Genomic DNA, 14,178 nt, shown 5'->3' with positions numbered 1-14,178 from the left:
AAAGAAGTGGGTGAAAAAAGTTGGCTGAAACCTTATCTGGCAAAGGCCCAGACAGGCCAAAAAAAAAAAAAAAAAAAGTCCTATTATATTTCTCAACATCCAATTTAAGAAACTTCACTTGAAGAGGAGAAGAAAGGGAGCTCATCTGCTCAAATCTGCTTTTGACGCATGCTGCCGTGCCCTGCGGCCAGGCTGCGTTTTTCATCAGTCTGACGTTTGACACGTAGCCCGAACTGAACAAGAAGGGCTGTAGGTGAGAATATCTGTCAATGGCGCTGACAAAGTGATCAATAATCGACAAGCTGTGGCCTGAACGCGCATGTAGGCACCTGGTAGAAATCCAGCTCCGGCTTCTGTCAGTGTTTTGATCATTTTAGGAGGATTATTTCTACTTTGCGCGCTAATAAGATAATAAGACACATTTTAGGTATCAGTTTGAGCTATTCACAGTTTCAGCTGACGTATCAGTTGAGGTTGTGGCAGTGGAGGAGGCTCTCGGTCTGTTTGTGTGTGTGCGTGTTGGTGGCTTTCATCCCAGAGCCAGCCTGGGCTCCTCGTCCTAACTCCCTGGTATGAGGGGTCAAAGGTCGCCGCCGCTTGTGGCCGTGTTCAAATCCCCCTATAGTGAGTAACATTATAAAGGGATCTATTGTCCAGATATTAGTTTTCAGAGGTGAAACATTTGAATCAGATGATATTAAAGGATAAACACGCAGCAGCTTTAAATTATCATCTAATTTCGTGCCCTGTGGGACTGCACATATTTTAAAGCAAATTTATCTACATAGACTGCATAATATGCATTTATTCTTCAATTCCTATGTAGTTATTATGCTTTAATGCTTTGGAAATAGGTGTTAAGGAGACATCTTTACTCATTTAATAGAAATACTTCTTGATGGAAAATTCCCCAACATCTTTTAGGTCAATCTCTGAAAAATGCAGCCTGTAAAATCAGAGAGATTAACCGTTTTAGAGCAATTATATTGTTGAAGCTTGAACTGTTTTTGCATAAATAATATAAAAATCAACGTGAAGATGTACCTTCAAATGCAAATAATGTTTCCTTTCTGCAAACAAGGTGTTTCCACAGGAGTTTACAACCAATAAACCACTGTGAGATGTGCGTGTGTGTGTGTGTGTGTGTGTGTGTGTGTGTGTGTGTGTGTGTGTGGAGGGGTTCAGTTTAAAGACCAATAATGTATTGATTTAAATATAAAGACTTGAAGAAAAGGCCTTCATAAATACTTGTCATCCCAATTCATACGTCATTCCCAATCAGTGGTTTGATTATTATGCCCTTTTTTTATTTATAAGACAGCAGTACTTTAAATTAATTTCACGATAAAGATGAAAATAATAGTAATGATGATGATAATAATAATATTTACAATAAGATGGCGCAAGATGGTCGCTGAAGCGTGCTCACACATGGCACATGTTCAATCATTCATGTAATGGGATTAGGCAATTTTTAAAAAAATGAACAACAGGAATTTCAAACTTTAACTTTGTTTGTCTAAAATGTGGGTCAGTGCAAAACGTCTTTACAAGAAATACGTTTGGGGTCAAATTTAGTGGGTGAAGCTGCATGTCTTAACCTACTGAAAATGACATTTTTCTGTGTGACATTAACTGACAGTATGAGTCCTGAAAACTACATCGACCTGACTTTGCATGGTTTTTACTGAAAGTGCAATTTCTCACCCTAAATAAACAAGTGTTTTACTAATTCTAACAGAACTTTCAACACTTCTGAATATATGAAATGTGTAGTTTCGTATAGGTCTTTAAATTATTCTCCAGTTCAAACTGATGAATAATTCATAGTTAAACTCTGATGGGAGCCATGGGCCATAGGAAAACACTACATGAACAACAGAGAACAGAGGCGAAGGGCAAACAGCTTTTAGGTTTTGGGAATAAAACCCAGTTAGATATATTGATACATGGCAGGATAAATGAAAAGAGACTTCAACTGACCAGGTGGAAGAAATGCCTTCCTGTGACTCACTGATCGGCCAAACGAGCCCAAACACGCCACTGAACCGGGCTTGTTGATAACTGATTGAATTGTATTTTAAAAGTTGCTCCAGTCTCCATGCTCCTTTCAACATTCGGCTACATCTGGCTCTCTCCTGTCTGCAGAAAAGCCTTTACAAATGGAGTTGAGCTCCATGACCGAGCAGAAGCCCTCTGGTGCTGGTTTTCCCCTTCCTCCCCCCCTCAATGCAGTCCCTCTGGCCAGGGAAATCCACCAGATATCAGCTCTTCGGGCTCTCTGTATCTTTTCTAAACGTATTTTCGGGGGTCAGTCATTAACTCCAGAGCGTTTCAACTTAATTTACACAGGCTGGCTGGAAAAAACAGAGCTGAGTCACTTCAAGCAAAAGAAGATACCCTCACTAATTTGGTGATCAGACATTTTAGTCAGTGTTCATTTTGGAAGACTTTTCTCAACAATAACAATAATAGTAGCCTTGGATTATTTCATCAATTCATGAAATAAAAAGTGTCTATTTTGTTTGTTATCAGGAGCCAAAGCTAACAGCGTTTATCAAGTAAATTTCACAAGTAAATTTTGAAATGTTCAATGTTTCCATATCAGAGAACGCACAAGCTACCATTTAACCTGAAGTACAGTTAACTCACCACCAGATTTAAATGTTTAAATTTCAGTTAAAAACTAGCCAATGTCTTAATCGGTACTTTGACAATACAGCAGTTGGTGTTTGAATGTGATTTCCCAAAGGAAAAGCTGCAGCAGCTGCAGCAGGAGCAGCAGTGTTCTTCCCATCTTCTCTCCGCTCAGCTCAGGCCGCCATTCCTCCCTCTGACCCCGCGTGTGTGCAGGGGGACGCCGGGTAAAACCCAGCAGAGGCAGCGCTGTTTCCCCGCTGTTTCCTCCTCCACGCTGAGGCACGATCGCGGTGATGGAGGCTGCAATGAAATGAATAAACACAGGGGACATGTTAATGCATTTGTGGGAATGTCAGTTATTATAGAGTCCACTCACCTAAACTTCAAGATTGGTTGACGCGGACGACCCGATAGAAAAAAGCATTTAGTTCTTAGTTGCGCTTTGTGTAATGACTGCGTGATTATACCAATATTATAATGTTATGAGCCCCTGACCTTTGCACTACTTATTGTTAATTCATGGAGATCTCAGACTTTTAGGCATACTGATTGATTGTCAGTCCCCAGAGCACGTAAAATGTAACATGCCTAACGGCTGTAAATGGAAACGTTTGGTGCCTATTTTGTCAAAAGGTTTAAACCCCTATTTGTAGGAAATTAGGGTTGTAAATAAAAATGGAAACATTTGGATACAATAAAGCTCTCGACATCTGTCGTCATACCTCCATACATTAAACGATGGTGCTTCACGTCACTCAAACTCCATTTAAAGTCTATTTAAAGTGTGAACACTTTCATTTTGACGCATGGAAGTGCTCATAAAAAGGCCAAAAATGTCAAAATATTATACCACGAAAAGAGAACTACAGGACTGTGCAGAGAAAATGGTGAGATTTTATTGTGCCTTTTATCCACGCTGTGTTTCAGATCTGCGGCTTGTATAAATTCACATTAAAGAGGGAAAAGCATGTGGGTCACACAGAGGAGCGCTCTCAGCTCCGCGCACGGAGGAGCCATTGCATTACACCGACTTCTCTCGATGGGGAAAGTTTGTTTCACACTTTAAACAGAAGCTCTGCTCTCTGTTAAATGTTATGTGGGACGCAGTCGCACTCACACTTCAACTCCACTTGGTGTTGCACTTAATTAAAAGGAGTATGCCTTTATTTTGAAATTAGTAGTCCGGCTGTTGAATTATTAACCATAAACATCCATCTAAATGCATATGCGCGCTCACGGTTGGTCTGTTGCACATGGGCTCTAGTATGAGGAGCCCAAAGCATGTGTGTAGACTTAACTATGATAATGTCGTGGATGATGCTGCTCAGTGAGTCTTGCACTGACGCACTGTGCAACGAAATATAGCAAAATATATGATATACATAACATGATAATATACAATAAAAATCACTGTCCCCGTGTAGAATTTGAGTTAAGTTAATTAAGGGAGCTTCTTTCAGCTTTGATTTTTGATACAAATCGCATTTCATCCTCAGATCCACAGCGGGTCCTGCAGCTTCCCCAGTCAGAGAGGCAATAAAAAAGTGTGTGCTATGTTTAATCTGCAGGTTTCGCCTTTATGCAAGAGGCTATTTCATCATGCAGAGCCGTCTCGTGGAACCTTCCGCTCCTTCATCCATTCACACACGGAGAGGGAACATAGACGGAAAAAAAGGGTACGGCTATGTACGTAATGGTTGATGCTTTAAAATCCTACCAGAACACACACAAACATTTTATAAATTCGCTCTAAGCGGATCCAAAACGTCAAAAGATTTGTTTTGTTTATTAACAATTTCCACCAAAATATTATGAGCTTGTGAGTGACCTTGTGCGCAGGGGCGAGTGACCGGCCAATACTTCACAGCTGAGAGATTCAACATAAAAACGCCCTGACAGCTTTTATCGGTCTCCGTGTATTTAATTGTCTCAAAGATCAATGCAAAGTGCTGACCCTAACGCGGCATGTGTCTGTCAGCATTACCCATAACTTCGTTTCCCAAACATGCAGCCAGCGTCAAATATAATTTTGAGCGCAATAAGCGAAGCTCTTTAGAAAACATGATCTTTTTTCATTTATTAAAACCAAATTGTGCTTAAGGCTCGTTTTGTTCTTTTTTCACGTATTCTCTCTATTGTTATTCTATAGAAGTTACAGTCTACTGCTTCCCAATCCGCACTGGAATTTAACCCTGAAACGCCAGCAGCAGTATAATGGCTTGTCTCTGCTCCCAGTGTGGCCCCTCCAGGCTCCAGCAGCAGCAGCCGTGCCGGGGCCAGACAGCCTGCCAGCCCCGACTCCCCCTTATCAACCTCGGGGCTTTGGCCTGGACCATATACCGCAGAGTCCCATTAATCAGGGAAACATCACGTCAAACATGGCAGACTGAGCGAAGGGCAAGTCTGGTCAAAGCTTCTCGGAAAAGTTGCTTGGTCTTGCGCTGCACACAGTTCTGTTAAAGTCCAATAGCCTTTAGGCAAGTTTAGCTGTGCTCCTCTGTGTCCACACAGCAGGTACATATAGATGTGAATTGTTATGTATTTATTGTATGTCTCCCCCTACGGTGGATTTGTCTTTTCATACAATATTCTTTGTGCTGAAGGACTGCTACACAGAAGCTGTTTCTGGAAGAGAGTCATAACCTTTTTATTCGACACGTTGTCCATGTCTGCACACCGGTTTCCTGCACATGCATGCAAGCTGCAGCATTGTTTGCTTTATGAGTTTGCTCAAGCGTCCCTGCAGGAGTGTTATTTAAGCCAGTTTATTGAGGTTTCTCTCTGCTTCGCGTATTAAAGCGGGTAGGCTTGCACCACCTCATGCGCAGCGGTTGGAAATGCTGCATGCGTAAATGTCTGCGGTTTGCCTCTTGTTATTATTGCAGGCTCCGCAGGCCTACCACTTCTTCCGTCACACAGCCCTTAAATACACCGGGGAAGGGATTCCCTCACTATTATATGAGTTTAACCGAACTGATGATACTGTACGCAGCCATCTTTGAGGGATATTTACCATCAGTTCTCATTAGGTGTTGTGTTAAACTGCTCTCACTAAGCAATACTGTACATCTGTTTCTATTGCCTTTCAAATTTGACACCTCTATGCCTCAGGACAAAACCGTTATCTGTCTAATTTTCCCTAAACGCCTTTAAACGTTCATGAAAATACTCGTGTTACGGAGTAAATTGAAAGACTGCCGACCTTTTCATGGTAGTGCAAGAAATGCCAAAGATGAAAAGCAGCTGTGCACCCAAAATAAAGCATAATTAAAAAAGAAAGAAAAGGGATACCCCATAAGTTACAAGTTACAAAAGTTACAAAAAAACCACCAAACATTTCTCTCTTCCTAACCCTCCAAACGCAAATGCAAGACCAATTTTTCCATCTTAATCTTTTCAACCCTCCCTCCAAAACAACACACGACTGTCCAACTGAAAAGAAAGAGAAAGAGTCTGATAATTACACTCAGAGGCGTTTAATGAATGCTTCATAATAAAAAAAGAAAAAAGAAAGGGAAAGTGCTTCAGAAATCCACCGTTCAAGTTTTCATTTCGAGTGCAGTTGTCCTATATATATATTCACACCAAAAAAAAAGAAAAAAAAATCAATATACAAGAAAACCCCAGAAAATTCACAAAAATAAATATTCAGTTTCATATAAACAACCAGTGACTTCAAATTCCATGTCAAAAACCTGACCTCAAGTATTGTATCAAAAAAGCGAAGTAAGTGAGTGAATGAGGAGGGCAGGGGAGTGGGGAAGAGGAGGAGGAAGGGGGCGAGGAGGGGAGGGGAAGGGAGGGGGGGTTCATGCAGCCTCTAGCCGCTGCGCGATGCAATTGTTTACATTGATAGCGTCACTGTCAGAGAGCTATTTGTCTTAACGGTGGAAGGGCCCTCCCAACAGGCCATTACCACCATCTCCTTCCCCTCAGCCGCGCATTGTGCGAGTGCTGCGTGAGAATAGGCTGGTGAGTCAGAGGGGGCAAACCCGCACGGCTTCGGGCGCAGGCTATTCCTCCTTCCTATGCCGTGCAGCCCATGCTTTTGACACGCGGATTAAAGGTTGAAAGCTTCGCTCTCGCAACACAGCAACCCCCCCCCCCCCCCAACACACACACACACACACACACACACACACATACCCCTCTCCAAACCCTGTGCGACCCCCTCCGTTTTACTGCTAGCCTGCTCATATACCAGCTTGTGCCGTGGTTTCAAAAATAGCCGGTTCACAGGCTGAGAATATAAGTTCAAGTTTGAATTGTCGCTTCCAGCCTCGGACATAAGGCCCGTGGTGAGTTGGGGCTTCGTGGCTGCAGAGTAGCGCTTTAATCACACGGCTGAACATCTACCACGTCCACCATATGCATCCACGCTCATGTAGAAAGAGTGAAACTCGCTTTTTGTGTATTTTTGATTCTTTTTTTTTTTTTTTTTTTTTTTTTTACAATCAACCATTAAATAGTTTGTACAATCCTCTGAATGAATGCACCCTTCGCTGTGCTTGCGAGGGGGCTGACATCATTCACGGGCTTTGGGTTTGTTGTGATCTGGCTCGCCATAAGCTGGGCCTCTCTTTGTCGCAGACAGAAAAGCCTACCAATTAGCAGAGCGCGTCCTGCACTGCCATTAAAAACATCTCCACGTTTACACAAAATACCTACATGTAGGTGCAACTTAAACCACATGATTTACTTCTGGTTTAAAAAAAAAAAAAAAAAAGGTGTGTGCACTGGAACTACCACTGAATTTTGGGGCAACATGAAGCAGGTCTGGGGTACCACATTCACTGAGCGGCCATATTCAAACACATTAAAGATGGTGACAAATAAAGAGAGCAATGCTCTAAAAAGTGATCTTGGATCTTGGGTGTCTCAGAGAGGAACACAGCCAGTAACAAGAAAAAAAAAACAAAACAAACTGGCGTTGTTTTTTCCAGCTCATGTCGACACAATTGAGTCCAAGTAAAGGCAGAATAATGAACAACAGTGGCTCCGCGGAAATTAGCATAATATTAAATTACAGGAAAAATCAGCAAATGGCATGGTTAGAAACACATACGGGTGAATCCTAAACATTCAAATAGCAGTCAAATGAATGCAGTTTGGCCTTTGTGTCTGCATCCAAATTACACTCGTCTTTAGCTGTTTTTTTTCTTTTTCTATCAGCATCTCTCAGACATCATTTCACAGGCTAGTCAGAAAACCCTAAAGCTGAAACAGGACCCCCCACAGTATCAAAGTGCAATGCATTTAAGCCTATCTCTTGTGCTTTGTCGCATTGTTTCTGAGTAGCCAGAGTAGCTAGAAGGTGTTTCACGCTGTTTTTCCCCCACTGTGACTCCTGAATCATATCCCACCCATAGCCTCTCTTGGACATTGTTATCATCTCTGATTTACTTCTTTTTTTCCCCCCCCACTTCTGTTCCTGCTCTAAACGCAAACTGCAGACAGCCCCTGGCACATATGGTGTGCAGAGGAAATCGCCAAGTGGATCAGGAGGGGACGTGAATATGAGTCCTAACGTGGGACCTAACGTGCCATGAAGGTCTGAGCCTTGTTCTTTTTGATTGTCTGTACATAAGGCCTGTGTTGTGTCTGGGCCTGCGCCTGTGAACACCTCACACATTTGCAAACCAGGAAATACTCTGCAGAAATAAAAACAAGACTGACAACCAGATCACAAGGACTCCAGAAAAATAAAAAACCCCACAACCACCAGGAACAAATTCCTGTCAAATCTAATAAAGGGTTAACCGTGAGTATGTATAGATAGGCATTAATAAACAAAATTTTAATAATTCTCTGGAATTAAACACTTGGACACGTGGGTCATTGTGGCCAAGCTGGTCAGCATGACAAAGAAAACACAGCTTTGATATATAGGTTAAAATACACCAAGTGGCACAGAATGGGAAACCCTGACTTTTTTTTTCTTTTTTATGATTTACAAAGTCAAACTTGCTCTCAGTCCCAGATAGATTAAGAGTAGCTTCATCTCAAGGAATGCTGTGTTTCCCCCCACCCCTTTCGTCTTTCAGACAAAGCACAAACCACTGAAACCCTGGCACCATACAATCCAACAGGTCGAGCATGGAAAAGCGAAGAAGAAATAATCAGGGGGATGAAAAAAAAGTCAAGTAAACACAATAATGAGAACCTTACATATTGCTTAGGATTGATAGCTTATCTAAAGTTTTTTAAGCATTAATCCACCAGCGGTGTTTCACAGTCCTGTGGCGTTTTTCTGAGGCTCCAAAAAGGGATCTTGAAGGTTTTCCTCCATCAAACTTCAAAACAAAGCGGAATGTAAACCCATTCAGAGGAGGGGAAAAAGGGTGGGTGGGTGGGGGGGAGTGGAAGAAAAAACAATAATAAACACCGATAAAGTTGCGAGCAATTTGATGAGCTCACGTTAAGACTTCGGGCTGCGATTAGGTTGGACTGAACACGATGTGAGCTTTTGTTTTTTGCTTTAAAAACCAGCTCAGTATTTCCTAGTTCTCTGGGCGAGTGGGGGAGGGAGAATCTGGCCGCCTGGCTGCCACCTCCACACGGGGTGGGACGGAGGGGGAGGCCCGGGGCCCCTCAGCGAGTTCAGGGAGTAAGCAGGGCACAAATCCCCGTCGCTGCCAACAACCAGCGACGGCGGGGATGGGAAGTTTGCCATCAGGCTGAAAGGCGTTTTAGCAGGCGATGCTACAGTGCACGCGTTGCTGCGTTTGCGTCTGCTCGGTAAATCCTCCGTGGATACCTCCTCGAAGCCCGCGGGATGAGAAGAAGAAGACGAAGAAGAGGAGGAGGAGGTGGAGGAGGAGGAGGAGGAGGAGGAGGAAGAGGCAGCCTTGTTGACCCTGGGAACGTTTTGTTTTGTTTGCGCCCTGGAAACTCGGGATTTCTTATTCCCCAGCACCGGAGCCCTGCAGTTTTTGTTCCCGTACTCCCCCTCGTCGACGCACGGGGTGTCCTGGGTGCTCCAGCATTCCTGAGGACCACAGGGTGGCCTGGGGACCACGTCAGGGCTCTTCTCTGTGTCTTTAATCCCGCTGCTGAAAAAGTCCCCTTGTTTGATGGCCCCGCTGGGATACTGGCCACTGCTACTCTCTGCCTTATCTCCTTTACATTTGACTGCAGCGGCCTGGCTCTGGTATTCATATTCATCACAGCTTTCCTCCACTTTAACTTTCACATTGTGGAGGTTGAAGGGCGGTGTCCGGGCTGTCCTGCCGCTGTCCGAGGGGGGGGCGGCGGTCACAGAGGACTCCTCCGATTCGGTCTTTATTTTTTTCAGAGGAGTGGGCAGTTTCACGCTGGCGGCTTTCGCCTCCCTTTTGTCCGTACATTTGGGGAGCTTGTCGTGGTCACACTGTGCGCTCAGTCCCGGGTGGCACTTGGTGGGGTGCCCCGGCGTCGTGCGTGAGGGCTGAAAGGCCTTATTCGGGTTGGGTCCCGGTGAATAAGGGACCAGCTCGTCTGCAGGGTCAGGTCTGTCATGATCAGCCTCAAACGCCTTTTCCCTTTTAGACTCGATGAAGAAGCTCTCCCCCATGACAGCTGAGTTAAATTTTGGTGTCTGTAAGGGTCCCAAGTCCCTTCTAGTTTCACTGCATATAAATTCACATTTCTGCCGTTTCTCCTGTCTGCTGTCTCCTGTCTGCGAGGAGGCAGCATGACCCAGTGTCCTGTGCTGTCTCTCTTGTTGCTGGTGGTTGTTGTAGTGAAACGTGGGCTGCAGGACCAAAGGTGCTTTACTAGTGTTGAGAGTTTTGACGAGGGAACCGACCCGGGCCCGTCTGAACCGGATGCTCTGCACCGACACACGGCTAGAAACGGAGCTCGAGTCGGACTGAGAAGAGCTCTCCTCCTCTTCTGAGCTGACCTCTGAACTCTCTGACTGCGTGTCATCCTCATCCTCGCCCTCCTCTTCCTCCTCCGAGCTCCCGGAGTTGCTGGTGGTGGAGAAACCGGACCCAAAGTCCGAGTCGGGGTACGCCCGGTCTGAGTAGGTGCTGGACTCGGTGTCGCTGCTGTAACTCTCCGGGAAACTCGGCTCGTGGTGGTGATGATGGTGATGATGGTGGTGCTGGTGGTGATGATGATGATGAGGTCTGGGGTCAAGATAGAAATCCGGACCGAGGTGGAAAGCACCAAAAGAAGTCCCGTGACCGCCGGGTGATTTGGGCTGTAAGAGCAGCACCGGCGGTACGTGGTGCGCGTGTTTGCTCCTGCTCCACGAGTGCCTCGCGCTGTCCCTGCCGCCGCCCCCCTCGCGCCTCCTCTTCCTTTTGTGAAGTAGGTCGCCGGCTGAGCGCGAGAGCCTGGACTGAGCAGCTATGGCGGACACCACCGGCTGCCGGCTCACAGCGCTCCGGAAAAACGAGTGCCTTTGGCTCAAGGTAACGCGGTTCCCTGTTATTTTCGCTGTTTCATAGTTTTTAAAGTGTTTGTGACTAGACTTGGTCACCGAACGGTATTCCCGTCCGTGGGTTTTGTGGTAAAATTGAGGTAGTTTGGAGTCGGTAAGGCAAGGAGTCAGCTCTCTCCTCCTGCCCGTTTTGTTGTGAAGTGCGAGAGTCTCCGGGACACCGTGCAAACTAAACCAAACTTTTTCCTTCCACAGCTCGGCGTCCGCACGCAGGAACCCCTGGGACGCATCCTCGTCCCCGGGGGCACACGCCGCTTTCGCTTTCCTTTTGTTGGACTTCAACACCCGCTCCGTCTTGCAGGAGAAATACAGAGCCTCTACGTCCTCCCGCGATATGAGGGTGCATTTAGCGGCATGGAAAGCTATAGAGTTTATTGCTTTGAGCTTTCGCAGCTCCTCCAGGTCGCAGTGGTGCTTCTTCACCTTCAGGTGGTCCATGCGTTTGTGCACCGTGGTCCGGGGGATGTTCTTCAGCAGGTCGGTGAAGACCTGAGACAAAGCAAACATTTGCTTGCCTTTGATGAGCAGGTATCCCAGTCTCACTCCTTGCATTTCCTCAAAGCCACACTCCAGGTCTCCCATGTTTTATGCATCCAATGTATCAATCCATTTAGTCACTTTCAGTACACTATGGATTCACCAGTAAATGGCATGGGGTCGTGAGCTCAAGGCATCCTGCTCATACCTTTAATCCATCCACACTGCTGCTGCGTCATGAAAATGCAAACTTTGACATGCGGAGTTAAATGGAGCTGCCGGTGTCTAATAGGCTGAATGAGCCGACAGCATCCACTCGTCGCCTTCTGCCCGGGTCCGGCATGGTGGAGGAATGGATGCGTCCACCAAGCCGGGGCTGCTGCTGCTACCTGCCTCTGCCGGCTCCACTCCCCTCTGGACGGCAGCAGGACGAGGGGTAGGTGTACACCACTGCCTCAGCCAGAGGGATAAAATAGCGAGGAGAGAGAGAGAGAGAGAGAGAGAGAGAGAGAGAGAGAGAGAGAGAGGGAGGGAGGGAGGGAGAGGGAGTTGAGGGTGGAGGGGAGGGAGAAAGAGAGAGAGAGTCCGAGACAGAGAGAAACAGAATAAGAGCTAAAATGCAGCTGCTATTCTGGCTGCTGGTTGAGCCGCAAATAAAATGACAGAGAGGGGAGGTGCGCCAGTCTGGAGACACCTTCATCAATTAATGCCTTCGGAGTCGACGCCCATTGGACGCCGCTGACAGGTGATGCAATAAAAAAATGGATATTCCATCCCCACCCCCTCCCACACCCACAGTTACAATAGTTTACAATTGTGCCCATAGACTCCCCTGCTTGAGTAAATAATGCACTTATGACAAGTTCATATTTCAATAGCTGAATAAAAGAGCTTCTGAAAATTCAGCCCAGTTCATAGTGCAGGTCGCCTACGACCGCAATAGGTAGCCAGAGCCTGCAAAGTGTCATGATAAGACTGGAATGTATTGTGTGCTTTTGCCTTTCGGTCCACATCAAAACGCATGCGGTAGTAGTCCTATATGGAATCGATTGTGTGCTGGTAAAATGACTGCACACTGCACAATGACGGCTATTTTAGACTTGTGTTAACGCAGCGCAGCTTAAACAAAGACGTTTGCTTTTTACACTTGGGAAGCTGCTTTTCCACGTTTAGGCTGCTGCCTTGACCAAGGCTCAACTCATCTGCTTTTGTTGGCTCTAGCTTTTCCTCCATATGATTTTTTCCTCGTGGTTGACTATAGACTGACCTACTTATCCTACGATATTTGTTCAGACTGAGCAGACCTATATTCATGTCTGACTATACCTTAAATTCTTCGTTATTTTCAATGTTCTTTTTATATATACATTATCGCTTTACAGTGTGTGTGTGTGTGTGTGTGTGTGTGTGTGTGTGTGTGTGTGTGTGTGTGTGTGTGTGTGTGTGTGTTTGTGCGCGTAATAATTTGACGCATAATTTGCTGCAAAGCACGTTGCAGTACTGTTAATATATTGTGTATTTACGCATGCAATTATTATACCTCGAGATAAAAAATGTTCAGACCGTCAAACTTTAGTAATTATATTCTTGCGCATTTAGTGGAGTCATGCTAAACCGGCAAATTCCTGTTAAATTGTAGCCTACTTTTCACCCTGGCTAAACAAAGTGAACAGTGATTGGACAGACTGAAAGTGCAGAGTCAGGGTTGCTTTTCCCACCAGATTTTCCGACAATGTAGGTTAAAGCTGCAGCTACTTAAATAATCCAATTAAGATTTCCCGTTAAAAACATTTTAACAGAACATCGAGCAACAATTATAGAATATATCTAATATATTTCAGCAATATGTAATGTTAATGAACGGCCATGTTAAGAATATTTATAATACCTCACTATCAACAAGTATGTTTTTCTAATAGGGGGAACAGGAAGATCGACATCTGTGGATTATTGAACGATATTATTAAGCGTTGTCATTTGGCTTTTTTTAATTAGCAGGCATTTTTAGATCCGATGTCATGCGTGCACATTTTAACCATGCGGATGTCCATATTGTATGTGCACACCGAAAACATCGACAAATGCGCGCGCGCGCACGCACGCACACACACACTCACACACACACACACACACACACACACACACACACACACACACACACACACACACACACACACAACCGCTTTGACTTTTCGTGGAGTATGCACACACTAGACACGCAATCTGAACGACGCACGCGCACACACGCACAGAGAAAGCAGACGCTGAAGCCACCACCCACAACGATGTCCAAATAATGTGACTGGGTAGTATATTATATAGGCTAATTGTTTGAATTACCGGTAGGCCTACACACGGTTGTTTGGACTCGCTATTGTGTTTCGCCCCTGAGCCACATTTTTCCCAACACTCCCTGAGTCATGTTCCGTCTTTGTTATCTATAAAACACGTGGGTCCCTTGTGGTCGGTTCCTAACGGGCAGCGTTGTGCGTGATGGGGCCAAACTCAAGACTGGGCATGCTCATCTCCACGATGTTAAGCCTATGTATGTATTTACAGCCCATTCACTGTATGTTGAATAGCATCGATGTTACCTCGGTGTTACATCAAACAGCGTGTTACATATGTAGGCG

The 14,178-nt window shown here is 45.2% G+C and overlaps 1 protein-coding gene across 1 annotated transcript; it reads right to left on the bottom strand.

Annotated features, from left to right (window-relative positions):
• Positions 1 to 6,817: 6,817 nt before the first annotated feature.
• On the bottom strand, positions 6,818 to 11,650 carry skida1 (SKI/DACH domain containing 1). Its single transcript, XM_070986289.1, has one exon. The coding sequence runs from the start codon at positions 11,648 to 11,650 to the stop codon at positions 9,131 to 9,133; it is 2,520 nt and encodes an 839-aa protein (XP_070842390.1). The 3' UTR covers positions 6,818 to 9,130.
• Positions 11,651 to 14,178: the final 2,528 nt, after the last annotated feature.

This window comes from Chaetodon trifascialis, chromosome 18, assembly GCF_039877785.1.
Source record: "Chaetodon trifascialis isolate fChaTrf1 chromosome 18, fChaTrf1.hap1, whole genome shotgun sequence".
NCBI classification, from domain to species: Eukaryota; Metazoa; Chordata; class Actinopteri; order Chaetodontiformes; family Chaetodontidae; genus Chaetodon; species Chaetodon trifascialis.
This window is presented reverse-complemented; position numbering and strand designations above follow the sequence as displayed.